Source organism: Aotus nancymaae, unplaced genomic scaffold (genome assembly GCF_030222135.1).
Source record: "Aotus nancymaae isolate 86718 unplaced genomic scaffold, 86718_ANA_hifiasm-v0.15.2.pri h1tg000040l, whole genome shotgun sequence".
Lineage (NCBI taxonomy): Eukaryota > Metazoa > Chordata > Mammalia > Primates > Aotidae > Aotus > Aotus nancymaae.
The window spans coordinates 16,388,254-16,405,487 of record NW_026988454.1 but is presented as its reverse complement, the minus strand read 5'-3'; the positions used below and the strand labels follow the sequence as shown (position 1 = coordinate 16,405,487).

Here is a 17,234-nt window from a genome sequence, read left to right as displayed (position 1 = left end):
AACATTATTGGGATAATTAGTGAATAATATACTGTCACTGTTAAATTTCTTGAATTTGACAATTGTATGAAGAGGAATGCCCTTGTTCTTAGAAAATACAAGCTGAAATGTTTAGGGGTAAAGGGCCATAGTGTCTGCAAATTGCTCACAAATGATTCAGCAACCATATTGTGATATACACATAGAGAAAAGAATAAATCAAATGTAGCAAAATGTTCTCACAATTGGTTAATTGAAGTGAAACGCAGTTGAGTTCATTGGGCTATTCTTGCAACTTTTCTGTAGAATTGAAGTTTCTTACTGTGGAGCTTACAGTTGAGTTAGGTAAATAATAATTGGTAATAAATAATTTTAAAAAGGAAGAAGGCAAGCATGGCTGGAGTAAATATATGGTCTCAGAGAAGGACCTAGAGGGACAGGCACAATGAACAAACATAATTACACAGGGTGCTCTAGTAGACCCGGGGGGATGAGGAAAGGGAGGTTTTGCTGAGGTTACTTTGGCAATGGTGGTGGTGGCCAGGGGCTGATGCTGACCTTGACGTGCCATCAGGTCATGCAAGCGATGGTCACTAAGATGGCTAGAAATGTCAATCTCTAGTTAAGAGATGCAGAGTTGGGAGTCATTAGATACTGGAAGTGGCTAAGATCGCAGGAGGGCGTGAAGTAAACCAGTGAGAATATCCCAGTGATGAGGAGAGAGCGTTGAGGACAGAACCCAGCAGACACCAAGTTGCGGAGTGGATGAAGGAAGTGAGCGGCAGTAGGGACCAAGCGGAGGGCCAGAGAAGTGAGAAAAACGAGAGGTGCTCGGAAGAGAGTGGGGGCGCGAAAGTAAGGGGGATCGCCCAGCAGTAAGCGATTTGCGTGTCAAAGGCCAAAGAGGAGGTCAAGTCAGGTAGGGAGTAAAACGTGTCACCTGCACTTGGTGGCCAGGGCAGTCTTCTCCGAGGAAGTGAAACAGAAGCTGAGCTCTGGAAGGCGAGTGGAAGTTAGCTAGCAAAGGACTGGGGATGGGAGTGTTGGACAAGGTCTCTCCATGGCACGGAGTGCGCGTGGAGTCTATGGGCTGGGAAGAGGCATAGTCTATTCAAGCAGTGGTCGAGGGCCAGCATGGCTGGAGTGCAGTTGGATGGGCAGTGAAGTGACAACAGTGGTGGTGAGGTCACCAGTGGTCTTGTAAAGTCCTCCATGAGTGAGGGCCCCATGGATATTATTATTATTATTAATTATTATTATTATTTGAGACAGGGTCTTGCTCTGTTGCCCAGGCTGAAGTGCAGTGGTATGAATACAACTCATTGCAGCCTTGACCTCCTGGGCTCAAGGGATCCTCCCACCTCACCTGTAGCTGGGACTACAGGCACGCAAGCCATCACATCAAGCTAATTTTAAAATTTTTGTAGAGATACAGTCTTAGAAATGTTAGACTATGTTGCCCAGGCTGGTCTTGAGCTCCTGGGCTCAAGCGATTCTCCTGCCTTGGCTTCCCAAAGTGCTGGGATTATGAGAGGAAGCCACCGCACCTGGCCTTTTTTCATTTTTTAGAGACAAAGCCTTGTTCTGTCAGCCAGCCTGGAGTGCAGTCACACGATCATAGGTCACTGCAGCTGTGAAGGAGTTTAGGTTTTATTCCAAGGGCGAAGGAAGCCCCTGAAAGGTGTCAAGCTTTGAGCTGTATTAACAGTGTGGTATTTAAAGAAAGAAAGCTGCCACGTGGAAAATGGATTAGAAGCTTCACTGAGGGTGAGGGTGGGAATACGTTTGATGTGAGAAAGCTGTTTGGAGATTGCTGTGTTCACCTTGACTTGGGTGGTGATTGAGGAATTTGAGAGTGTTTGCTGTGAGATTCAACAAGACAGACGCATTGGCACTGAGGAAAGGGAGAGAGATTATAAAGCACAGATTTCTAACTTGAGGAACTGAGCTGAGTCCCATTCACTGAGACAGAGACCCCCAAGAAAGAAGGGGCTGGGGAAAGCAGCATGAGTTCAGTTTTAGACATGTTGATGGGAGTTGCCTATGCAGGACCCACAGTTACACATAAAGGTCCTGAGCCTAAAAGAAAGGTTCTGGCCGGGCATGGTGGCTCACGCCTGTAATCCCAGCACTTTGGGAGGCCGAGCTGTGTGAATCACCTGAGGTCAGGAGTTTGAGACCAGCCTAACCAACAAGGTGAAACCCTGTCTTTACTAAAAATACAAAAATTAGCTGGGTGTGGTGGCGTGAGCCTGTAATCCCAGTTACTCAGGAGGCTGAGGAGAATCCCTTGAACCTGAGAGGCGGAGGTTGCAGTGAACCGAGATCATGCCACTGCACTCCAGTTTGGGCGACAGAGCAAGACTATCTCAAAAAAAAAAAAAAAAAAAAAAAAAAAAGGAAAGAAAAGAAAAGGAAAAAAGAAAAAAAAAGAAAGGTTCTGATTGCTTGAGTGCAGGAGTTCAAGACCAGCCCAGGCATCAAGGCAAGACAACAATTAGCCAGGTGTGGTGGCATGTACCTGTAGTCCTAGCTGGTTGGGAATCTGAGGTGGGAGGATTGCTAGAGCCCAGGAGCCTGAGACTGTAGTGAGCTATGATTGCACCACTGCATGCCAGCCTGGGTGACAGAGTGAGTCCTGTCTCTAAAAAAATAAATAAATAGGCTGGGCATGTTGGCTCGTGCCTGTAATCCCAGCACTTTGGGAGGCCGAGATGGGCTGATCATGAGGTCAGGAGGTCGAGAGCATCCTGGCCAACAGTGAAACCTCGTCTCTTAAAAAACAAATTAGCTGGAGGTGGTGGTGCATGCCTGTAATACCAGCTACTCAGGAAGCTGAGTCATGAGAATCGCTTGAACCCAGGAGGTGGAGGTTGCAGTGAGCTGAGATCGTACCACTGCACTCCAGCCTGGCGACAGAGCAAGACTCTATCTTAAAAATAGATAAATAAATAAATAAATAAATAAATAAAAATAAAGCGTTATTATTATGTGACATAATGGACAGTACCTTTAATCACAGAATCTTTCTTCATATGAAGATTTCGCATGACATTTATCCCTAAAGGCTGAAGTATATTAAATTGTACCTTAGAGAGGTCACTCCTCTAGAGGAATAAGCTTTCTGATACTCTAAATTGTAGAACCCAAGGCAGTGGCTGCCTAACCTGTTTCTGTTACTTTCTCTCAACCTGACATAACAGTTTTCTTTTCTTTCTTTTTTTCCCCCTCTGAGATGGAGTCTTGCTCTGGCACCCAGACTGGAGTGCAGCTGTGCGATCTCAGCTACTAGGGAGGCAGAGGCAGGAGAATTGCTTGAACCTGGGAGACGGAGGTTGTGGTGAGCTGAGATTGTACTCCAGCCTGGGCAAGAAGAGCAAAACTCCATCTCAAAATAAATAAATAAATAAATAAAATAAATATTACATCTTAGAAAAAATTTCACTTTAAAATAAAATATATCAAGTGTTTTATAATAAGTGAAGTGGAAAAAAAAATCCCATTTGAGAAGAGTTCTAAAATCTTGAATGTGTGGAAAGAACTCTCCCTCGTTCTCTCTCTCTATCATATCTATCTATCATCTATCATCTATCTATCTATCTATGAATGAAGGATGATGATGAATAAAGTGTCTCATCTGGTTGTCAACAGGAACTTTTGTTTCCAGCATTCCTTTTTCAGTGGCTATTCCATATGTGACATTGTTCTCAAATTTGCATTCATTATTCTTCACAGCTGTACCCAATACCTTTCATGGAGATAGATCCTACATAAATGCTAAAAAACTGTTAGTTGCTTAAAGTGGGACCTGAAGTTAATTAATTTGCCTGTGACTTTCTTTGAGTCCAGCCTAAGAAATTATCTTACTAACTTGGACAAATATGTTCATGCTTCATAGAACTTTATATTAAATCATAAGCTCCAAAATCAACAAGATCCAATCTGTACATTTATACATGTGTACAGTTATGAACATAGAAGAATGCATCTTTCCAAAAGTGGTTGGAAAGAGATTTATGAATTAATTAAAATTAAATTAATTATTTGAGCTTAACATTACTTATGGAAATGCAAGTCATTGTTACAACAGTGTTGCAGAGGGCAATATCAAGCATCAGGAAATCATTCAATTTAGGGAAAGGTGATCATTTCAACTTTTAGCTAGGCATATACAGGACAATAACATTGTTAGTAAGAGGCTGGGCACAGTGACTCACGCCTGTAATCCCAGCACTTTGGGATGCCAAAGTGGGCAGATCATGAGGTCAGGAGTTCGAGACCAGCCTGGCCGAAGTGAAACTCTGTCTCTACTAAAAATACAAAAATTAGCCAGGCATGGTGGCGTGCACCTGTAGTCTCAGCTACTCGGGAGGCTGAGGCAGGAGAATCACTTGAACCTGGGAGGTGGAGGTTGTGGTGAGCCCTGATAGCACCACTGCACTCTAGCCTGGGCAATAGAGTGAGACTCCATCTAACACACACACACACAAAAATTGTAAGAGCATGGGCTTTGGATTCAGAAAGTCTTGGTCTGAATTTTCACTGCATCATTTTTTTTATTCATTCCTCAAACATTTACTGATACTCAGTCACTGAGGCTATAGTGATGAACCAGACAGCCATTCTTCTGCCTCTGTGGTAGAGAAAGAGCTTCAGGGAAAAAATTCACATTTATGCTAATTCTGGAAATGAATTTATTACAGTAAAAGCTGAAGAAAAAGACAAAGCATTTTAATGTTTTCTGATTAACAAGTAAATTTAAATGACATATATCAGTGAGGTTACAGAATAAAATACTGAAGTCAGAGAGGGTGTGTTAATATAATTTCCCATAATGTACATCTGGCATGCAAAAAAACCCTTGAGATTAAGGCTAGATATTGCAAAGGAGGTGATAATGAGCTTTTAAAGATAGAATGAGTTAAAGAAATAATTTTCATCACAAGATACAGAAAAATTGTAAATTAGAAAGACTTTCACCCCAACAAAGATTAAGGTTCATAATTTTGGTTCCTTCAAGTAAGTATTTTTTATTTATTTATTTATTTTAAGACAGAGTCTTGCTCTGGAGTGCAATGGCACGATCTCAGCTCACTGAGATGCCTCCTGGGTACAAGCGATTCTCCTGCCTCAGCCTTCTGAGTAGCTGGGATTACAGGTGGCTGCTACCATGCCTGGTTAATTTTTGTATTTTTAGTAGAGATGAGGTTTCACTATGTTGGTCAGGCTGGTATTGAACTCCTGACCTCAGGTGATCAGTTGGCCTCAGCCTCCCAAAGTGCTGGGATTATAGGAGTGAGCCATAGCCATCGGCTTCAAGGTTAAGTATTTTACAAATGGTTTATATTCTTATCCCTACCTAATAAGATGTGGATGAAGAATTATGGCTTTGCCTCCCCAGTCTATCTTGGTCAACCATTTACTGTACTTTCCAGTTCTTCCAAAACTCACTATCTTTGCTTCTAGGTTTTTGTCTATCCAGGGCTAATTTTTAAAATAGGGGGTTTATTATTTTCTAGTTTTACAAGACATAAGTGAAATTCCATCTATACTTGTTCTAGGGGGCTATTGCTTGCAATAGTAAAGTGTTATTACAATTAAGTAAGTTTAGCCAGGTATTTTTATCTTTGACATGCTAACCCTGGAAATTGACCAGAGGGAAGAAACTTTTCTATGTTTGTCTGTATATCCTCCCATCCATGCACTCATCCATTTATGCATTTATTAATTTATTCAACAAACATTAAATATATAGTCATTCACCAGATATTTATGGGGTGTTCATTATGTGCTAGGAAATGTGCTTGGTGCTAAGGATAAAAATATAATTGATTTCTAGGTTCTGCCTTCAAACACACAATCTTGTAGCTGAACCATTCTGTAGAAAGTAAAAAGTTCCTCTTCAAAGTTTCTCTTTTTGTTAACGAATAATAAATAATAAGTGTTAGAAATAATAGTTTCTTTTAAAGACTAACTTTCTTCGAAGCCTTCTTGTTTTTGCTAGTAACTCTTTGTTAAGCCCTATCCTACGTAGCTGTTGGATATAAGGGAATAAGTATATTCTATGTCCTTGTACTTTAACCAAGGTATTTGTGCTAGACATCCTCACAGGCATGTCCCAGCTTGCAGCCTATGCCCCTTCCTTATTAGGAAATGTTATTACTCTTCTAAGTCCTTTTGCAAGGACTTAGAATTATATTCTAAGTATATTTAGGTATATTAGGTAAATATACCTAAATAGGTATATTTAGGAAAGTTTTAAGTTGTTAGCCAATTGGGTTTAGCTTAGACTGTGAGGTCCAGCTCCAACCAATGGAGATAGGACAAAGGAGTACAATCTAATGCAAAAGGAATAAATATTCCTCCCTTTCCTTTGTTCAGTGTGCTCTCATGCAAGATCACTGATGAGCAGTACCCTTTCTGCAGAAAGTAAAATTGCCTTGCTGAGAAAACTTTTTGTCTGAATGCTAATTTTTCCTTTGTGGCACCTAGGAACAAGCACTCTGTCTGTAACATATTCATTCATTTATTAATGTCCAACATATATTTCATGAGTGCATACTGTCTGCCAGGCACTGCTGCAGACACAGTACTGGAAAACAGAGGGCCTGTTTTCATGGAGCTTACATTCTAGTGGGTAGACATAAAACAAGATGATTTATGAGAGGTCCAAGAAGATAAAATTTGAATTTTCGTTTATTTTAATCTTATCTTAACTAACATTTTTGTATATGTTTGGTAATGTGCATAATATGTACAGTAATATGTATATATCTTTTTCATTTTTGAGACAAGGTCTCAGTATCTGTCACCCAGACTGGACTGTGGTGGTGCAATCAGCTCATTGCAGCCTCGATTTCCTGGGCTCAAGTCATCCTTTTATCTCAGCCTCCTGAGTAGCTGGGAGTAAAGGCACAATACTATGCTTGGCTAATTTTTAAATTTTTGTAGAGACGGGGGTCTCACCATGTTGCCCAGGCTAGTCTTAGACTCTTGAGCATAAGCAATCCTCTTGCCTTGACCTCCCAATGTGCTGGGATTACAGGAGTAAGCCACTGTGCTCAGCAGTATATCTTTTTTTTTTGACACTCCTCACTGTGTCACCCAGGCTGGAGGCTGGAGTGTAGTGGCATGATCTCAGCTCACTGCAACCTCTGCCTTTCGGGTTCAAGTCATTCTCCTGCCTCAGTCTCCTGAGTAGCTGGGACTACAGACATGTGCCATCACACCTGGCTAATTTTTGTATTTTTAGTAGAGACAAGGTTTCACCATGTTGGCCAGCTTGGTCTCAAACTCCTGACCTCAAGTGATCCACAGGCCTTGGTCTCCCAAACTGCTGGGATTATAGGTGTGAGCCACTGTGCCCAGACCTAGTAGTATATCATTTTTAAATAAACACGTATTTAAATTTGTTCCATAAACCCATACCGATAGCTTGCAGACAAAAACATTTACAAACCCAGGGTAAAAGCATGGGTGTTGTGGGAAGTAGAGAAGTTCCTCTTCAAAGTTTCCTTTCTTGTTAAAGAATAATAATAATAAATATTAGAAATAACAGTCTCTTTTAAAGACTAACTTTCTTTTTTTTTGAGACGGAGTCTTGCTCTGTCACCAGGCTGGAGTGCAGTGGCACAATCTCAGCTCACTGCAACCTCCACCTCCTGGGTTCAAGAGATTCTTCTGCCTCAAACTCCCGAGTAGCTGGGACCACAGGCGCATACCACCACTCCTGGCTAATTTTTTTGTATTTTTAGTAGAGATGGGGTTTCACCATGGCCAGGATGGTCTCCATCTCTTGACTTCATGATCTGCCTGCCTCGGCCTCGCAAAGTGCTGGGATTACAGACATGAGCCACCATGCCAAGCCAAGACTAACTTTCTTAAAAGCCTTCTTGATTTTTATTAGTGACTCTTTGTTAAGCCCTATCCTCTGTGGCTATTAGACATGCTCACAGGCATGTAGTACATTCTATGTCCTTGTACTTTAACCAAGATACCTGTGCTGGACATGCTCACAGGCATGTCCCAGCTTGCAGCCTGTGCCCCTTCCTTATTTAGACTTCCTTTTTGTTCTCCATTGCTTCTACCTGTTTAGAAAAGTTGTACATTTTTAGTCAATCAGATTTTAGTTTAGAATGTGAGGTCTGGCTCCAACCAATGGAGATCAGACACAGCAGTAAGGACAACCCCAAATGCGTAAGGGATAAATTTGTCTGCTTTTCCTTTGTTTGTTGCACTCTCGTGGCAAGATGGCTTATAGGAGCACCCTTTCTGCAGAAAGTAAAGATTGCTTTGCTGAGAGATCCTTTGTCTCAGTGCTGATTTTTCTTTTCTTTTTTTTTTTTTTTTCTCCTTCATGGACATGCGACCTCTGAAAAATCAGTGCTGATTTTTCTTTGAGGCACCAAGATCTGTTTCCAACAGGTGTTATGATCAGATAGACTTCCGGGTTTGAATACGGGTTTTGCTTTACTCATTGCCTGTGGGTCCTGGGGTAAGCCCAAGTTCCTCATTCTTTCTAAGAATTGTCATAAGAGTTGAGTAAAGTGCTTATGTTGCGTCTTTATATACCAAGTCCTTAAAAAAAGGATGACCAATGTTCCTACTATTATTATTCTTCATGTGATAAATATTGTAATACAGGCATCTTTTCAAAGGAATATACAAATATTGAGAAGGGACTGATTAAGCAGTGACCCTTAATGCCATGAAACTTATTGTACATAATTGGTGGGTGTGTAAATTGGTGCTATTTTATATGCAATATGTATCAAAACTCTTAACAATTTTTATTCCCTTTGACTCAGTTGTTTCTTTTCCAGAGAAACAACCTTCCTTATCCTAAGGAAACAGTCAGAATTCTAACAGATTTATAATAGTGATAAATTGTAAAGAGAACAAAATGTCCAATTGTGGGAGAGTACAGCTTTATGATGGAATACTGTGTAGCTATGAGCTATTAACATTTTAAAAGATCACTTGGGGAAATATTCATATTAAATGTAGAAAACAGGTTATAAAATTGTAGTTACAGTATAACCCCAATTATATTTTTTAAAAGCACATGATATATTTGTATAAGAAAAATACTATAAAGAAATTCATCAGCCAGGCACAGTAGCTCATGCCTATAATCCCAGCATTTTGGGAAGCCAAGGCGGGTGAATCACTTGAGGTCAGGAGTTCGAGACCAGCCTGGCCAACATGGTGAATGAAACCCTGTCTCTACTGAAAATACAAAAATTAGCTGGGCATGGTGGTGTACACCTATAGTTCCAGCTACTGGGGTGGGTGAGGTAGGACAATCGTTTGAACCCAGGAGGCAGAGGTTGCAGTGAGCCAAGATCTCACCACTGTACTCCAGCCTGGGCAATAGAGTGAGAGAGGTTCTGTCATGGGGGAAAAAAAAAGAAAAGCTGGGTGCAGTGGCTCATGCCTGTAATCCCAGCACTTTGGGAGGCCAAGATGGGTGAAGCATTTGAGGTCAGGAGTTCAAGACCAACCTGGCCAACGTGCTGAAAACCTCATCTCTACTGAAAATACAAAAATTAGTTGGGCAGTAGTGGCATGTGCCTGAAATCCCACCTACTCCAGAGGCTGAGGCAGGAGAACCGCTTGAGCCCGGGAGGTGGAGATTGTGTTGAGCCAAGATCATGCCACTGCACTCCAATCTGGGTGGCAGAGTGAGACCCTGCCTCAAAAAAAAAAAAAAAAAAGCATCAAAATATAATAGAGTTATTTCTGGTAGGACTGTGGGTGGGGTTCATTTTTTTTCATCGATTAAAGAATCACAAAAATATTAACCAAGATAAATAAAGCAAGATGAGAATGTGGGCAGGAGTGATAACTGAGATAAAAATAAATTTTGACCAGCCTGGACAACATGGTGAAACTCTGTCTCTAAAAAAACAAAAAAATTAGCTGGGCATGATGGCACATGCTTGTAGTCCCAGCTACCTAGGAGGCTGAGGTAGGGGCATTGCTTGAGACTGGGAGGTCAAGGCTGCAGTGAGCCATGATCATGCCACTGCACTCTAGCCTGGATGACAAAGGGAAATCCTGTGAAAGAAAGAAAGAAAGAAAGAGAGAGAGAAAGAAAGAAAAAGAAAGAAAGAGAGAGAGAGAAAGAAAGAGAGAAAGAAAGGAAGGAAGGAAGAAAGGAAGGAAGGAAAGAAGAAAGAAAGAGGAAAGAAGGAAGGAAGGAAAGAAAGAGAGAAAGAGAGAGAAGAAATTTTGCCTGGGGATCCTAGGAAGCCTTCACAAAAACGCCAATTCCAACTCTTGAATGGGGCCCAGACTTTTGCCCAGTGGAGAAGCAGCTTGTGAAGGAAGAGGAAGAAACCCAGAATGTGAAACAGCTATGAAAGCTCTGTGGCATGCCGAGACAAATTTAGTTTTTCCATGTGACTGGAGGTCAGGGTAGGTATTGGGCACTGGCACAGAAACCCAGGGAACGTGGGTTTTGGCTGATAGAGAAGAGACTCACATACCTTAAGGAGTTTATTCCTCACTTGTCTATTGTGGGCAGCTTTGCAGGTGGGGAGAGGCGGATCAGGTCTTCATTTCAGAGTGGCTACTTTGTGGCACCACAAAGGTTAGGCCAGCCCAAAGTGAGACGGAAGGGAGAACAGTGAGGAGCCTCTTGATTCAGTCTCCATTCTTTTTGGATGAAGCTTTGGCAGAACCATTCATTTCCATCCTAATATTGAAATGCCTTCACATTATTACATCAGCTTAGGCTATGTGACTCTTGAAAGCTTGGTAAGTTGGTGTCAGATAAATGAGGCATTTGCACTCATCTGGTCTCTGCAGGAAACTGGATCAAGGGGATGAGGAATACACTCAACACCTGAACAAGAGGTCTTGGAAATTGTGTTTCTTGTAGTAACTAAATAAGTGTACTCAAATGCTATTGTAAAGGACTGGCTGAAGTAGATGCATTTCATTCATTCTACGCCCTACTTCAGAATTATCCTTGAGGTGCAAGAACCTGGGAGAGATGTGTACATAGACCACATGGCTTTGCCCCATTTTAGGGATTGGCATTACACCATTGGCTCTGTAAATCAACAAGTATCTGAGACATGTCTCCATCAGTTTATTTATGTATTTATTGAGATAGAATCTTGCTCTGTCGCTTAGGCTGGAGTGCAGTGGTGTGATCATGGCTCACTGCAACCTCCGCCTCCTGGGTTCAAGTGATTCTACTGCCTCAGCCTCCCAAGTAACTGGGACTACAGGTGCGTGCCACCATGCCCTGCTAATTTTTATATTTTTAGTAGAGACAGGGTTTCACCATGTTGGCCAGTCTGGTCTTGAACTCCTGAACTCAGGTGATCTGACTGCCTTGGCCTCCCAAAGTGCTGGGATTATAGGAGTGAGTCACTGCCTGCCCCTGCCCCCACCCCCCAGCCCTGTGGGAAGCCCAGGTTCTTGTTATGTAGATGATGCCTCCAGGCAGTAGGCTTCAGAGACTGTAGATGACCATAAAAGGTGCTAGACTTTCCTGAAAAGACCTAGTAAGGGAAGGAGATTCTCTACAGATGTAAATTTCCTCCACAAGAAACAGCTTTGCAGGGCCATTTAAAACTATGACAAAGAAATACATTCTGAGGTAAAATACTTTGTGTAAGGTTGGCCGCGTCGTGGAGAGTTCGGACACGCCTCCTCCCCTCGCCGGGAGCTCGGACACGCCCCCTCCCCTCGCCGGGCGCTCGGACACGCCTTCCTCCCCTCGCCGGGAGCTCGGACACGCCCCCTCCCCTCGCCGGGAGCTCAGACACGCCTTCTTCCATCCGGGTCCCACTCCCCTCCATTTTGTCCCACCCACCTTGGCCACAGCCAATCGGATGCCTCCACTCCCTATAAAATCCCGTGCCTGAGAGGAGTCCGTGCGACTTCTTCGGCCCTTCCTGTCTGGACTGCAGAACCTCGTCCGGGAGCCTGAATAAATTCCCTTGCATTGGATTATTTTCATGCTGGCCTCAGTTTCTCCATTTCGTCCTCGGTGAAAACAGACCTTACACTTTGATTTATTTCAGGGCTATTATCTGTCATGTAACGCTATACTAGAGTCAGGTTGGAATTTGGTATCTTATTGCCACAAGAGTCTGTTCTGTCCGTCTTAAGATCTCTGTTTTAATGTTAATGCTGGTCAGTTGTGTCTGAATTCCAAAGGGAGGAGGGTATAATGAAGTATGTCTGGCCCTCATTTCCCATCACGGCCTGAACTAGTTTCAGGTTTACTTTGGAATGCCCTTGGCTGAGAGGAGGTGTCCATTCAGTCAGTTGGGAGGCTTAGAATGTTATATTTAGTTTACAGATTGTTTCGTGGGTTTTGAAACTTGTTGTGATTTCTCATCATGAATGGGTATGTTGTAACTGAGCAGGTTCTTTGCTTTTCCATGAGGTCCTAGTAAATCATGTTGAAGTGGTGTTGTTATCTGCAGTAAATATCCGGAGTTTGTCATCTTGCACCGAGAAGATTAAGGCCATGGGCACACACGAGGAGTGAGTTTAGGAGCAGAGGTTTAATAGGCAAAGGAAAGAGAAAGAAGAACAGCTCTCCCGCTTGCAAGAGAGAGGGAAAACCTGGCCAGCTGCAGACTGTACCAGGTTTTATAGGCAGGGTTGAGGAGGCAGTGTCTGATTTACGTAGGGCCCACAGACTGGTTTGACCAGGTGCAATGTTTACATAGTGCGTGGAGAAGCTGGGGGGTCCCACCCTAATCTTATTATGCAAATGGGGTCTTTGCCTGACTGGCGCCATCTTGTCTTCTCCTTTCTGTACACATGGTTTGGTAAAGAGAAGGGAAGGTGAACATGCCTAGTCCCAGGAAGCCTTTTCCTTTTGGTACAACGGCTGGCATTCACTCGTACAAGCTTCCAGCTTGCTTGTCTATGTCTGCAGCTTGATTTTATAGGCTGCTCTTTGTTAGAAAAGAAAATGATTTTGGAGCTGCTTTTCATGAAGAGGAAAACCTTACCAAGGACTCCTATGCCCTTACTATCTGCCTAAATAATTTCATCTCAACTCCTGTATCAATGTGACTCATGTCTGCTTGGAAGGGCCAAGTCAAGTTGTGGTCCACCTCTAGTACATGTACAATATGCATAGCGCATGTATAATACTTCTGTGTTTCCTCTTATTTCTTCCCTCTTTTAATTTTTATTTACTACCATTTACTTCTTTTTTTTCTTTCTTTCTTTTTTTCACACTGGATAAGAAATAGCCCTGGCCAGGCATGGTGGCTCATGCCTGTAATCCCAGCACTTTGGGAGGCTGAGGCAGGTGGATCATGAGGTCAAGAGATCGAGACCATCCTGGCCAACATGGTGAAACCCCGTCTCTACTGGCACGCACCTGTAGTCCCAGCTACTCAGGAGACTGAGGCAGGAGAATGGCTTGAACCCAGGAGGTGGAGGTGGCAGTGAGCCAAGATCACGATGCCACTGCACTCCAGCCTGGTGACAGAGCAGGACTTTGTCAAAAAAAAAAAAAAGCTCTGAAGGCTTGGATGGAAATTAAAGGTATTCTGTAAAATCCAGGCCTTTTGCAAACAGTAAAGGTTATAGGAAACACTAGCCAGGTGGGGCCTTGAATTCAGTTTATGGTCCTGCCATGGTACAGGAGACGCATGCTCCAGAACAGCCACAGAGTCCAGAAGAAGGCAACCTTTCTCTTTTGGACTTGTGATTATGGGATACATGCATGTTTTTAGTTTGTTAATGCTTCTGGGGAGGACCAGGCTGAGATGGAGTATTGCAGGCTATCTTTCTTAGTGTGGGAAAATCTGTGCACTTTCTAAGCCAGCCAATTTCCAGGGGGTGGCATCTTGGAGAAATCGGCCAGCTCCAGGGGCTGAAGGTATTTGGATTAGCAGATGAGAATGGGATGAGACTGTCAAGTCAATCAAATCGGAGGACTAGAGCGTTAGTAAAAAAAAAGCATCCATTTGTTACCAGGAAGCAGTCCCAGTCCAGACCCCAAGAGAGCGTTCTTGGATCTTGTGCAAGAAAGAATTCGGGCGAGAGTTCACTGAGTAAAGTAAAAGCAAGTTTATTAAGAAAGTAAAGGAGGCTGGACACAGTGGCTCACGCCTGTAATCCCAGCACTTTGGGAGGCCGAGGCGGGTGGATCACGAGGTCAAGAGATCGAGACCATCCTGGTCAACATGGTGAAACCCCGTCTCTACTAAAAATACAAAAAATTAGCTGGGCATGGTGGCACGTGCCTGTAATCCCAGCTACTTGGGAGGCTGAGGCAGGAGAATTGCCTGAACCCAGGAGGCGGAGGTTGCGGTGAGCCGAGATCGAGCCATTGCACTCCAGCCTGGGTAACAAGAGCGAAACTCCGTCTCAAAAAAAAAAAAAAAAAGAAAGTAAAGGAATAAAAGAGTGGCTACTCCATAGGCAGAGCAGCCTTGACGGCTGCTGGCCGGCTATTTTTATAGGTATTTCTTGATTATATGTTAAACAAGGGATGTATTATTCATGAGTTTTCTAGGAAAGGGGTAGGGAATTCCAGGACCTGAGGGTTTCTCTTCTTTTTAGACCATACAGGGTAACATCCTGATGTTGCCATGACATTTGCAAACTGCTGTGGTGCTGGTGGGAGTGTCTCTTATCATATCAATGCATTATAATTAGCATATAATGAGCAGTGAGGAGACCAGAGGTCACTTTCATTGCTATCTTGGTTTTGGTGGGTTTTGGCCAGCTTCTTTATTACATCCTGTTTTATCAGCGGGGTATTTGTGATTGTACTTTATTATTTCCTGTCTCATCCTGTGATGAAGAATGCCTAACCTCCTGGAGACACAGGTCTCAGCCTCATTTTCCCAACCCCTAAGATGGAGTCACTCTGGTTCAAATGCCTCTGATCACATTCACTTAATTCTATAAATAATTATTGCGTGTTTAGCTTGTGAAGTCCTGAGTAGGAGAGGGAGGAAGACATTGATTACTTATTAATAATTAAACACACAGCTTATTCCTTCCCTTTGTGCTAAGTGCCAGGAGGGAGAAGCAGGGGTGCTGTGAGAGGAGAGCTGAAAGAGAGGAATGTGGTCCGTGGGAGCTGCGATCGGCAAAGACGTACAGACACATAACCCTGGGCAGACGAATAATGAAACCACCTTTGCAAAATTATGACTGAGACAGTGAAAGAGATCTAATCTAACCGACTCCATCTTGCTTCTAACTTTAAGCTGTCCTTGTTCCTTCCTGGGCGTAGGCTGAACTAACTTTGGCAGGAACTTAGTTTATAGTTTAAAACAAAGATGATAACAACGCTTTCCCAAAACAAACTTCTTTCTTGCCTGGGGACTAGACTGTCTTTGTAGGACTAAGACCTTAGCCACAAGATTAGAAATGATGGTTTAGGAGTCATGCAGCTGGGGCTACAAGATTCTGACGCTCCCTAAACTTCTCCTAAGATCCGCGCTTGAGACATTTTGCAGACCCTGCACTTGATGGATCAGCTGGCATGACCCAGATCAATAAACTGGCTCATCTGATCTTGTGGCCCCCACCTAGGAACTGACTCAGCACAAGAGGACAGCTTCAGCTTCCTATGATTTCATCTCCTACCTAACCAGTCAGCACTCCTGGCTCATTTGAGTAATAATAAAACTCCAGTTTCCCGCTCAGCCACTGCGTGAATTAACTCCTTCTCTTTGGCAATTCCCCTGTCTTGATAAACTGGCTCTGTCTAGGCAGCGGGCAAGGAGAACCCATTGAGTGGTTACAAAAATGGCTTGGGAATAGTTTTAAGTTGTAAACATTAGAAGAATGAAGGGATTACTATGAAGGTGTGCACGCTGTTCATTCACTGATTTTGTTCATTGGCCTCTGATTCCTTCTTAACCTTCCCCAGCTGCCTCATGCTACTCTCTTTAGTGGAGTGAGGGTGAGCTCCAGTTATAACAGAGACAGTGGGTTCCATCTTTTGAACGAATGGGATCCTAAACTGGAGTCTACCTATGCCTATCCTAAAAAAGAGTGTTGAGGACACTCCTGTCATCCTCGTGATAAGTAATGAGGGTTGCTAAGTGTGGGTAACACCCCCATGGGCACCGAGGAAGGAAAACTGTCCAGACCCCAGGCACAACCAGTGCCTGAAGAATATCTTAGTATATAGTGTTATTGCTCAGCTGCTTCCTTTATATAATCCTGCATATATAATCATATATTAGTTTATAGAATTAGTGCCTGAAGTATAACTTACTGCTTACATATATCTAGTTTATATAATCAATACTTACATCTAGCATACTTAGTTCTATATAGTCTTTCTATATAATCATATAGGTATTGTAGTCAGAGCTGTACTGACACATTTAGTGCTGATTTACAGAACCCTTCTATATAACCATATAGTAGTTTGTAGTAGGAGGAATGCCTAGAGCAGTCACAGAACAGAAGCAGTACATGGGAAAACAGCCAGAACAGGACAAGAACCAAAGATCCAGGTGGTGGCATCCCTACCTGAAAGGGCATACGCTGTATGGCAGGCTTGGAGCAAGAGCCTCTCCTCCTGATAAACCGAGTTGTAGTACCTTGCATCCAGTTCCTGTGGAAAGTAGGCCTCAGGCCTGAGATCCTGGAAGTAACCGAGGGAGAAGAAACCCTCTGGTGTGACCAGTCACAGTGGCTGTACACCCTGTCTGTGTTTTCTCACTTCTGTGTTGGCTCAAATCATCCTCCCATAAATATCTTAAGAGAAGAGCACAAGTCTGTCAGCTCCTACTGCATTGACTTAACAGTATCCTTCTATTAGAAATTCTTTGAAGTCATCAGCCCCCAGATAAGAAGTGTTGCTCATGACACCTGTTGTACACAACTCACCTCCTTGCCTTGGTGACCTAATGGGGATGGACCCCTTTTCTGTACACCGCCCTCTACTACTGTGCATGGCATGGCCCCCTACTGCACACAGCCCACCTCTCTGCCCAAGTGACGTAATGGGGTAGCCCCCTCGCTTGTAACTTATGTGATTATGTATGCCCTATTACTAAGCCTATAGATGATGACCTCACTCGCGGCCCTGCCCCCTGCTTGTACCTAATAAATATAGATGCTCTTGGGCATTTGGGGGCCATCGCTGATCTCTGCTCACAGGTGGCGTGGCTCCCAGAGTCTGGATGCTCTTCACCAGGTCTTCAGTGTCCTGTCTCTTTACTTCTCGGATCCTGCACCTCAGCACAGCATAAGGGACACCCCACAATCCTGTGGGGCCCCTACGGCCCTACAGC

At 43.3% G+C, this 17,234-nt stretch overlaps 1 protein-coding gene across 1 annotated transcript in view; it reads left to right on the top strand.

Annotated features, from left to right (window-relative positions):
* Window positions 1–744: 744 nt before the first annotated feature.
* CCDC170 (coiled-coil domain containing 170) overlaps window positions 745–17,234 on the top strand; it is a 101,710-nt gene continuing 85,220 nt past the window's right edge. Inside the window, exons 1-2 of the mRNA XM_012452235.2 lie at window positions 745–834; window positions 11,613–11,778. Coding sequence (XP_012307658.2) covers window positions 745–834; window positions 11,613–11,778 — 256 coding nt within the window. The remainder of the gene's footprint in view (window positions 835–11,612; window positions 11,779–17,234) is intronic.